At 37.6% G+C, this 12363-nt stretch overlaps 1 protein-coding gene across 3 annotated transcripts in view; it reads right to left on the bottom strand.

The window, feature by feature from the left end:
- ATP9B (ATPase phospholipid transporting 9B (putative)) overlaps positions 1-12363 on the bottom strand; it is a 167810-nt gene that overhangs the window by 105652 nt on the left and 49795 nt on the right. For all 3 annotated transcript variants that reach the window (XM_055798406.1, XM_055798404.1, XM_055798405.1), the window contains one exon: positions 12012-12063. In XM_055798406.1, coding sequence (XP_055654381.1) covers positions 12012-12063 — 52 coding nt within the window. The remainder of the gene's footprint in view (positions 1-12011; positions 12064-12363) is intronic.

The raw sequence follows: 12363 nt of genomic DNA, 5'->3' as shown, positions 1-12363 counted from the left end.
CTGCAGAAACAAAACTGCATGTCATGTGTAGCATCCCCTACATATTACATACACTGTTCTTCCAAAGACATTTTAGGCAAAGCTCTTTAGTAGGAAACTGCAACAGCACTTTTCGTAGTAGCCTAACTGGGTCCTAAAATAATCGGACAGCAACAGAACATCGCACCAGTTACACAAATATGGCCTCATGTTCTCTTGAATAATCCCAGACTGGCTAACTGAACCAACACACCTCAACATGCATGCATCAACTCACGGAAATTCCCTGCAAAATCAGATTCTGAAAATGGCAAGGAAAAGTTTAGGCAGAGTGGCCTCTTGAAGAGCCAGAGCTTCCTCCCCACCTTGATTGTGAAGCCTACTGACTTTGTTTTTACAATGAGAAGGTGGGAAAGTATGTTAATACTGAAAGTACTTGCTTTCTAGGACTGGCCAGGTTTCTTGACTAACGGCAACATGAGAAATTAAGGTGGGTTTCTTGCCATTAAGAAACAAAACTATCCCACTTGTCCTATATCAGAACTTAATTTTCATTTCCCCACTTCCAGTTCCTGGCCTGGAAGAAGGATCCGAGAAAGCGGCTCTAAGTCACAAGATGGGACAGAAGAGAGGGTATTCTGAATTCAGGGGGGAAAAAGCCTGTGGAATAACTTATTCTAACATTAAAAAATGACAAAGCAAATGAAACATCACTATAAAAATACTTCCACTCTTCTTTCACTTTCTTCTGCTCTTTGAGCAATCGCTTACAGCAGACCTTGTCTTCAACGACACCTTATGTAATCAGCATTTTACAAGCAAAATTACTTTTAAAAATATTTCCGTGTTTAGATTTCACAAGTACATTCAAATCCCTTCCACAGAGCCTTAACAGTCAATGCCACACATGGTATGTGTTACAAACGTCAGTATACACAGTAAAGAACAGTATGTAAGAAGCCAATTAACAAACACTGTGAAACCTGAAAACAGTCTTTACCTTTCTCTCGAAGAACACTGAAGAGATTTCCGCCTGCAATTTTTTTGACAAATACCAGCAAACTTTCAATAAAGAAACTTGCCAGTAAGCACTAAAGAGCACTTACAAAGTATAATTCAAATATGCCATAGCACGTATTTTAACATTATGCTGTGCTGCAGATGCAGAGGGAAGTAACCATAGCTGTCTGTATATAGCAGATATGCAGGAATATGCACATTCTACCAGCATATTAAAGACCAAGCACCCAGTCTTGAAAAAGTGTTGTTCTGTCTGCATAAATGCAGGGTTGAATTCCACACTCCATTGCAGAGACATAATCTAAAAACAACCAGAGAGTGTGTGCACTTAAATTAGTCAAAAAAACCCAAACGTGAAATTAAATTACATTTACCTTCTGTAACATGTAACTGATAACAATTCATGTCAGTTATTCTTAAACAGAGACAATGCTAAACCACCACTACAAGTTTGGGTTCTTCTCTGTCAAATCTAAATAAATAAAATTACGTCTGCCTTCTCTCTCCAGAGCTGTATCAAATGAATTTTTTACAAATGAGAACAACAGCTACAAACTAATGCCTTTCAAGCCTCAGCAAAACTGAATTATTAAATCTGCCTGCCTATATCCTATTACAGCCTACTTATGAATACTTGATTTTATTTTGTATAATTGACAGCAGTTGTCAGGAAAGGAAGGTTTTAACGGCAATCAAATTAAGATCAACTGGTATAAGTGTCACAGTGAAGAGCCTGCATCAAGTGTTGATGAATTAATTGATGGGTCACCAGGAAACAGGGCACGTGGAGCTGTGGTGTCATAAACAGCTATATATTGTCTGGTAATATTACCAGCCTCCCTGCTTTAAGTCAAAAGCACTGAAAGAGATGGGTTACCACAATATATCCAACAAAAGAAAAACGGACTTTGACTTCGCACACCTAATACCAGATCATTTACGAACAATTTAATTTTTAAATCATTTATATTACTTAAGTGACTATGTGCATGAAAATTTTAAGCTGATGACAAGATGAATAGCAGCACTGAGATGACATATTGGAATACAGAGTTTCATTTACCACTATAACAAGAAGCTTTCAATTATGCTAGTTTCTAAGGAGGAAAGAAGCCAAGACACCTGAAACATCCCGAACATTTAAGCAACAATACTTTCACATAGGATGCAATCGAAAAGTGTAGTGGCATTCATACAGGACTGATTAAATTAGTTTTAAAGCATTACTTTCTCTTAAGACCACGAAAGAGCTGTGTGTACTTGAGATATTTGATCTGAATTAAGAAACCGATGAAGCAATTGATTAATTGGAATTTAAGCCATGAGTCACTGGATCCATCAACAGATTCATTTACATTCTAAACAATCAGCTGATGGTCTTATAGGATACCATGTATTAATACACAGTCAATATGATACCCCCAAACTCATCACAGTTCCTTATTGACAAGCACACAGATGCTTTTAATCCAAGCTTGATCACACTGCATCTTCTTTGAATTGCTATATTGATTCAGCATGCTTTAAGAATGTTTATATCTCTTTTTATTAAAAACATTATAGAATTCTCATACATAGTAAACAATGTTCCAAGTTTTTTAAAAAAAGCATCTACATTCATATTCACATTCTCAAATTTTAACTTACTGATTTATATTACTTTGAGATATACAGAAGGATATTCAAAAGCATTAATTTATCTTTTCTATTTGATTCATCACTCTGCTTTATTATTCTGATGTATACTAGTCATCTTTTTGGAGAAATGCAGCAATACAGGAAAAAAGGTAACATGAATTATTCACATCTTCAGTTTAATGACAAAATAAAAGCTCAGAATGCTTAGAACACTCAAAAAGTTCTCGCTTTTCAGATCAAAACAGGTAAAGGAGGCCCCAGTACCACTATATAATGGGATGGAAATCAGTACTGTACTTGGCAGATGTCAGTTCTACCATCATGTTTTATACAAACATCAGAATATTTTTCACTGGCACTACTCCCTGTTTGTGCATCTGCTAATCTGCTATTCTGCTTGTTTTTTAACATTTAGAACTGCAGTAACCTACGGTGATCTGTCCCATGAATGATCCAAACACATCGCCTGATTAATATCCAAGAATCTGAGGGTATTTTACGCCTTGCTTATTCATTTCTAAACCAATTTTGCGCACATCTTCAATTTATTAGTCATATTTACTATGTGTGTTAGTATTAGAAGCATGCTTCTCAACAAGCAGTAGATGGCACATCTTCCTTCAAATGAATCAAGGATGAAAATATTTTCCAGGAGGAGTAATTGCAACACAGCAGGAGAAAATTCCTACCTAGCGTAACCTACTACATCAACCTAATTTCACTGAGATTACAGACCACTCTGATACAAATTATGCTGCACGTCCAGATAGGTGAGAGGGATGAAACTGAACCTTTTGCAGCCAGAGAGGTTACAGCCTTCACACAAAATTGGCTCCACTGCAAACCATTTTAAGGTCAAACTAAACCAGGAAAATTGTCTAAAATGGATGCTATTCCATGAACATCATTTTTTTTGCCATCATTATTTGAATCATTATTCTGGTCTAAGTCCCGAGTTGAGCTGGCATTTTCTATTTCTCTGTCCTTAACACATAGTGCTCATTTGGCCCTCACAGGGAAACATTCTGGTTTACAAATGGAAAGTTGGTTCCTATTTAAAAGGGATTATGAGAACTATTCTAAGTGCAAGTACTGCATGTGTGTTTAAAGATGCAGTAGGATCCTTCTTACAATGTAGTCAGATATGCAATAGTTGTATTATACAGGAAAATCATTAAATTGCTGCTTATCGTAACAGAAATGGCATCAGGAATTGGGATTTTTTAACTAGCTTTTTTATTTTTCAGCCTTAAATTTCAGTAGGAAAAAATCATAATCAGTTCAACCAATTTTCTGATCCTAATGCAAAGCATACACTAACACTGATGCCCCAAGCAGGGGTGCAAAACTGTCAGAATATTTTAAGAATATTGACTAAACAGGGTGCCTGACTTGAGAGCTCTGACAGCAGAGCAGAACTCGCTCTCCCCATCAGCCTCCCTAGTGCAGTTACATATTTCTGAGGACAAACTACACAGAAAAATACATATGCATATACACCTCAAAGTGTGCTTCTAGCTCACTTAAGGAGCATTTTGCCTCGATGAAAGCAGAGCTTACAAGCAAACGGAGGTGGCTGTGAGAAGGGTATGGCCCAATATACCAGCACCCACTGAAAGCACCTTTAATCTCAAAGGTGTCAGCAGCAGCCACAGGCATCAACTTGAGGAACATACCATTAACTAAATTAGGGGGACAGGAATCTTGGTATCTCATAAAGCTTAAACACAGAAAAGTACAAGTCAAAGGAGTTGATAAAGCCTTCGGATTACAACAGGCACGTGAAAAACAAGAGGATAAATCTTTGGTTAAAAGTTTAGCAGGGAAAAGCACATTCCCCTTCACCAAGCAGGTGCCTAGGAAGAAGCAACAGACCCAGCTACCAAGATTTATCACTGGACTTCATGCCAGCAAAAAGCAGAGGATTTCTATTTTTTCCAGTTTCTTTTGACCTGACAAGACAGAGGAAGGCTGTGTAAAGCTACATGGACACCTCCGATCAGAACTGTAACTGACAAAGTGAAATATTTTGGGTAAATCTCATACCCCTCATATGCACCAAGAGCAACGACAGCGCGGCAAGACAGGCTGTAGCCCTTGCATGGAGAACCCAGCACCACCCTCAGCTGCGGACTCCTGACAAGGCAGGAGCAGAAGTAACACCTTACTCCACATGAGGTTTTCTACCACTGGAACGCGAGCTGCCAGAGTACGGCACTACAGGTCTGCCCAGCTCCACTCCACGGCCAGCCAGGCACACGCCTCGCGCCCCATGTGGGAGCCAGAATCAGATTAACTTGTGCCAGCCACTCTTTCCTTATGGATCCATTCAGATTGATTTGAAGATAATGTCTAAAATTTTACTGAGTTAACTTTAAAACAACTGCAAGATCACTCCTAATTAGGCCTGATAATCAGAACTTGGTAGGTTATGCAGAAATTCCTTTTTCACAATAAAAATGAGGAACAGCAAGAGACATTTTCTGGTTAGAATCATCAAGTTAACAATAACAGCTCGCCTAGGAAAGCCTTCAAGTAAGAAAAGAAAAAGCCCCACCATAATTAAACAATCCAACAGAAGAAAAAGGTGACGGTATCTTTAGAAAAAAAATGTAATGCATGGCATCAATCTTACGAATAGATACTTCAAAGGTAACAGACTGCTGCTACGCAGGAATTCTTGAACCTAACTTCTGCAAGAGTAATTTGTCTTTTATTTCCAAAGCCTTTGACAACATGCCCGGAGTCTCTCAGTTTGTTTGCCTGACTTGTCCTACCTCTGAAATCTGCTTTGCTGATTCTCACCTCCAGCTTTTCTAAGCTGTTTCCCAAAACTGGGGAAATTCTTTGGGATTTTAAGATAGTCAGACTGCTGCTCCAGGCAAGACACCAAAAGCCCTGAAATTCTGGGGAAATGCATTATCACTAGATAGTGGGGAACAGCCAAATTTATGCCTAACACAATACACAGCCTCCTTACAGAGCAACTTTTTCAACTCCTACTAGTCTTTTTTCTTTCTTCTAAATGAAAATAAATAGTAAAATACTACTTTGTTACTGCTTATTTTGCTGCCAATATACTCAAACACATGCATTGTGCTCATCATCCAAGTATGCACAGAAAATAAAACAAAATGATTAGGGAATGAAATATATGATCAAGTCTTCTAATAACATTTTACTGTGTAATTTTACATCAGTAATAGAGAGACAGTAATACTATTAGGAGCTTAAAGCCTGCTGAGACCTCCTCTTTCCACCACATAACCACCACACTATCTGACTAGATCTTAAAGAAGTAGCTGATCACATTGCTCAGTGGCTTAAAGTGGATACCAAAACATTTCAATCCCGAGTTAAATCAAATGTTAAAAACTGAATAGGAACTCATAGTACAGAAACAGATTAAAGTAGTTTGGACAGATTGTTGACAGCTACTTATGCCCTGAAGATAAACTTTTATCTGGCCATATGTGCAAAACCTAACTCTAGTAATTTATCATTCTCTATAGCAATAGATTTGCAAAGCATTTGAGTTCCCAGACAGGTAGGCTTTATAATGCTTGTTTTCTAAACATAATAGAAAATTCTAGAACATGTGACAAATGCAACTCCTTCAGACTTATTATTCTGTGGTAGTTGGTTTAATAAAGTGATAAAAAAGCAACATTGTTTGTGCAACTGAATGCCAACCTGACATTTTTATCTCTGGCTTGATTTTCAAATATCTGAAGTTCCAGTGCAGGCTGGGGCCCAAGCAATTAAGTTGCTTGTAGAACACTTATCCTTAAGTGTCCAGAATAAACAGATACAACTTGCATCAACTCTTCTATATTTTCATCCGCAGTGAGTTTGGGGTTTGTATTAAGGCACAAATGTTCTGCTAAAACTTGTCTTTTCAGAGCAACAAAACCAGACCCTTCAAAGCAGGAAAACACACTTGTCAGCACAACACTCTCCTCCTGTAGAGAACTGCTTAAGAATTCATAATTTTCAAATTCACTCCTTTCTTCAATTAGCAGACTTTGCTTGAGAAGGTACACTCTGGAGTAAGTCTTTACTAGTTTACTCAGAGCTCCTTCCAACAGCAAATCAAGCCGTATGAATGATGACTTAACCTGTACTCGCACTGCATAGTTTATGCCAGTAAAACCGTTAAAATTTTTTAAAAAACATCACATCTAAGGCAGTTATATTGCTACAGAAATGAACTGCTACAAAGCCTCAAAAGAAAAAGTGTTTTCCTGGTTTATTCTCACATTTTACTCATACCATTGTTGTTAAAAGTAATTACAAGTAAAGGATCCCGAAAACTCTTAACTAGAAATTTTAATACAAGTGAGATTGCTCTTCTTATTATAATTCTGAAAAACATAAACATGTTTACAGCTAGTAATTTATGCCTAAGTAAATACACCGTTTTAAGGAGTTTTGTACGTGAAATTCAAGAAACTGATCTATGCAACGGGGAATGGCCAGAAGGACCTCAACAGACCAGAGACACAGGCAGACAAGAGCCAGGGGGTGCAAAATCCTGCATCTGGCAAGGAACCTGGGTCCAACCTCAACCATTCTGCGATTCTGAGATACCACCTACAGTACTCACATAGAAGACCAAAACAATGTAACGTGGGCCTGAAAAATACCAGCTGCGACAACTGTGCAAGTGGAATTACCTTGCAAGGAATTACAGGTTCCTCACAATCAAAGGACTGTGAGAATTTGTAAATGATTTCCCATTTCCCCACTGCTTCCATGGCACAGCTGTAGTGATAGACATCCAGTACTTTGGAATGTCCACACCAGTAATTTACTATATACTGCATTTAAAGACCTACAGCAACAAAACTGTTTGATGATGTTGATTTGTGCATTACAGCAAGCTTGACAGCAGTGGAACCAATCGGCTCTCTCTAGAGTATCACCTCTAATAAAAAAAAAAAAATTAAATCTTCTGCCAATTTGGTAGCTGCTGAGGTGTCTACAGCAGCTGATGTACTAAATTTTGTCCCACGAATAGTAAGAATCTGAGGTTTATGGAAGTGGGTAAATGAAAAGTTTGAAGGAAAAAACCTAATTAAGCTTTATTAATTCTTTCCTGACACTGCAGCCATCCTATTAAATTTGTATTCCTCTCATTTTCACATTTGGAAGTTAGCAGAATGCAAATATTCCAGAGATGTCAAGTCTTAGGAAGACATGCACCAGATTGTCACAAGGGACCAGTTCCAGTTCACGTCAGAACATCTGACCTGGACCAGAAGCCGATCACTGAACCAAGGCACAGCCAGGGCACCAACACAAGGATTTTAGCCTAGAGAAGGAGAGTTATCTTTGAATGTTTTCTTCTGTCTTTTACAAACATAGTACTTTGACAACACTCTCGTACCACTGAAGTCATTAACACCCCTGCTTCAGTTGGCAGTTCCTGTGGACAATTATAATGTGATACAACAATATCTGCAATGCCCTGTCTGCCTTTTCACCTGCGATTGAGATGGCACATAGACAAATAAAATGTAAAGAGCATGCCAAGCAATTTTTCAAAGAACCTCAAAATTATGCTAGAGGCCACTTAGCATCTAGCTTAATTTCAGTAAGGGAGTTTCCATTTTTTTTGTGCATTTCTGTATTTGCGTAACAGCTTTCCACTAAGGTAGTCAGCTGGTTTCGGCATGATGCCTGCTTGCACACCAAATTATAATCTGTAACACATCTTTGGACCTGGCTTAGCATGAATACTTCCTTTAATCTGGTTAAAGGGTGAAAATGGGACAAATCTTTCAAATTGCTTGTCATGCCTACCATATGTAATGAGCAAAACCAAGATTCCACCTTAACCTTTCCCCTCCTGCCCCTTTTTCAATATATATAAAACCAAGACATTATTCCAGAGGAGTTTTGCTCTTAATTTTTTCTTTTATCTTTTTTAAATTTTTATTTATTTTGGAAGCCAGTGGATACTTTGTGGAAACCTCTGTTACACAGGGAGACTGACAGCAGCAAAGAATTCACATCTGACAAGTGATTTCCACCAGCTCCGTCCCCCTGGGAAGTAATCATAACTCTAAACTCAAACCAGTCATTTAGCCATCTCCATCCACGCACAAAAGGAATACCAATGTTACGGACTGTCAAACACGAATGAAAAACAAAGACCCACCTCCACTGGTCTTTATGCTAACTTTTCTAGAAGTCTGATTAAAAAAACCATAGGAATCTTAGAAATTAAGATACAAGTACACAATTAGCATCAATGATTATATCAGATTATTTGAAGATATTCTAGCTAAAAGACAATATATCTGATAAAGCAGGAGTGGGGAAAAAAAAAGTATCTAATAAGAATTAAGTTTTATCAGAATAAGCTTGATCCCCTGAAGTTTACCTTCCGCTATGTAGAGTTAGTAAGTATCCCCAAAGCAACATTCCTAAAAGTGCATTTGGGGTGTGGGTGGGAATAGAAGGGGAGGAAAACAAGCACACACCACTGTCTCACTTTTTCCAGGGTCCCATACTTGTGTGCAAAGAAGCCAGAATAGTTCTACGCTGAAGTGTGTAAACTACCCATTTGTAACTCAAACTGCTTCTTTTTCGACTGAAGATATAGGACATAGCAGTGCTGCAGACTGCGTTAATGTGGAGTATAACTATTGAAGTTGGAAAACAGTACTTTGCCCCAAAAGAAGCTTACAGGGGCGTTGGATTTTAAGATTTGTTCAAACTCTTCAGTTTACTCTTTACAGATTTATAGTAACAAGTTATAGTTAAGCTGTTTTATTGCACAGAAGATAAAATAAAATTACATATAGAACATAAAAGCATGCAAAAACTAATGTGTTTTACAAACCACTTAAAGTGCCAACTATAAATTAAACCATAAATCAGTCAAAACTGCAACATCCAGGAAGAAACAATTACAGATGTAAGTGTTCACTCTTTAGTCAAAAACCAATTACTGCCATATGCTTGAAGTTCAGGCGATTATTTTTTTGTGGGGTTTTTTGTTTTTAAAGAAGTGCAACACCAATATAACTAGTTAACCTGCTGCATGCTTACAGAAAGTGCATTTTCAATGTTAAAAAACACATTCCATGTGTAGCGGAAGCGTAGATAAAATTAGTATCAGAACTCTGGGAAGATTTCACTCAATTTGCTCTTTACTCACATTATAATGAATATTTACACAGTAGGTACACAACTCTTTCAAAGTGCTCACAAGGATTTTTTTTAATATCAGTTATGGAAAGTCTATTGTTACAACTATAAACTTTTTTAATAAGTAGCTTTATTTTCTAGATAGCCAATTAATGGAACTTCTTACAGGAGAATTTTAATTATGATGTTCTGAGAAAGCTGACTGCAGTAGACTTAAACAGTGAATGCAGAAAAAGACTTGATGAATTTTATTTTCAAAAATGTTTTTCTTCACACATTTGACATAGAGATCCATCCTGCTCACCTCCCCCAGACTATATCTTGACAAAGAGACAGTTTAACTTACATTAACTGTGGTCCATTAAGATGCACTAGTCAGGTGTATGGCAGCCAAGACCCAGAGGTATCCCCTGCAGCTCCGTTTCTGGCCTGGCCTGTTCCCTGCCAACCACACGTGTGCCCCGTCCTTCAACCAACAGTCCTACAGGGGAGGGAGACTGCACAGCACCTTACAACCTCACACCCCGAATCCAGGAATTTAAGAATTAACAGGGAGGACAACATGCTAGAGTGCAGATGTGCAAAATACCTAATTGAAGAACTTGTTTTGTTGCAAGCCAGGCAACCATCTCAACTTGGTCATGGTCATTTATTTCAGCAGTGAAAACACACGCGATTTAAACTGCTGCAAGGACACTAATTAAGGACAGCAAGCCAGCTCTCGCCAAGACGAACAGCTCTTGATGCTCCTACAGCAGCAAACACTGCCCAACATTATATGCCGAGTTCCCTACACATTTCCACTGCGTGCACATCCCTTAAAGAAATTACAACTGATACATACCCCGCTGGAGTGGATGATGATCGCCTCCAGATGCCTAGATACAGAACACCTAATCCCATGTAGCTAGTAAAGGCTATGAAAGTGTTGGATCAACACCCATTGACCTTCTACTGCTTACACATTGCATGCAAGTGGCCTAGTTTAAAGTAATTCTACAGATGCAGAAATCCTCCTGCTTTACTAGGAGGTATGATTTCAGCTGAAGCAGTTTCTGGGTCAGCAGGAAAAGATGACATTGTAAGTAGCCCAAAAAGAAATATTATCAATCCTTGTATGATCATGCTGGATTCAAGAGATTTGAGTTGCCAGAAGCATTAAGCATTTTAATAAAATGCAGTACTGTGGGAGGGAGTAAAAAGAAAAGCTCACGTGCCCTGAACCAGAGGGTGATTAAACAAGATGGAGATTATATATAGACTATTAGGAAACTTTGTCAGTCCAGACCAGTTATAAATGATCTAGTGCATCTAATCAGCATTTGAAAGTCATCAGCAAGACACAGTAACAACAGAGTAATTTCTTCTTCTGTTCGCAAATATATAGCCTACAGAACACCACCAGAGCTATCAGAAGCATTTTTGTCTTCTCTCTCGAAGTGTGTCTACAAATTTAGCCTTTTATCTGAAATATATGATTGAACTCCCGCGCCACAGTGAAGTACCAAGTGCCACGAATACAGTATCATAGCTATTACCTTTGTGAAATTTAGTGCTGTCTGACAAACACCAGACAGAGCTTCAGGATCTGAAGAGAAATGGTAATATAAAGGAGGGAAACTCATTTGAGTTATATGGGGGGCATCCAATAGTAATTTCTAAACTTTAATCAAAACAGCTATAATTTATAAGGTTCCTATAAAGGAAATATTTGTTTCTCAAAGATTAAGAGTACTCCCCTATCACCACATAAAGAGAAATACAGCTAACAAGGAGAACTTTTCTTTCCCTCAAGAAAATTGTAGTTTTGCATTTTTTTACTGAACAAAGGAATGTAAGGTTTTTCTAAAAAAAAAAAAAACCAAAACCAAAAATCACTTATTTCAGGGGTTTAGATAATTTTAGTAGGTATTTTAAAAAATGATTTTTAGTCATTTTAGTAGGTTCATAGTCATTTTAGTAGGTTCATAGTTCTTTTCAATTTAGTAACTGAAATACAATCAAATGACATTTAAATGCATATTGCAAGATAATAATTAGTCATAAATAAAATACTGTCAAAGTCATATTAAACAAGTACAGTGAATGGACCCTCTCCCATTCACCTGATGAAGGTGGATCTCCTACCAACAATCTCATTGACCACAGTGCACAATCTAGAATTTTACTGCAACCACAAGCTTATCACACTACCAATGTGAATTATCAAAACATACCCGTTTTTTCCGAAGTTCTGAGAAACACCATGTCCGATGGGATTCGTTGGTTCTGAGGAGAGGGGGGAAAAAAGGGATATTTTTTGTAAGTAGGAAAAAAAAGTTAATTCCAATCAAACGTCCAGTAAGATCTATCAACAAAAGGTCACACTTGGATTGAAACTCAATTAAAATAGGATTTCTCACAGTACTTTACATTCAGCATTTGCAATTCAGAAATCAATATTTTCGAAAAATTATACAATAAGCAAACAACAGCTAATCCTTTCAGATGCTCTTTATAAATGAATCATAAATACCTGAAAAACTACAACAGGTTTACATTTTCTTGACTGAAAACGGTAGTTCAAGC

Source organism: Falco peregrinus, chromosome 3 (assembly GCF_023634155.1).
Source record: "Falco peregrinus isolate bFalPer1 chromosome 3, bFalPer1.pri, whole genome shotgun sequence".
Classification (NCBI taxonomy): domain Eukaryota; kingdom Metazoa; phylum Chordata; class Aves; order Falconiformes; family Falconidae; genus Falco; species Falco peregrinus.
This window is presented reverse-complemented; position numbering and strand designations above follow the sequence as displayed.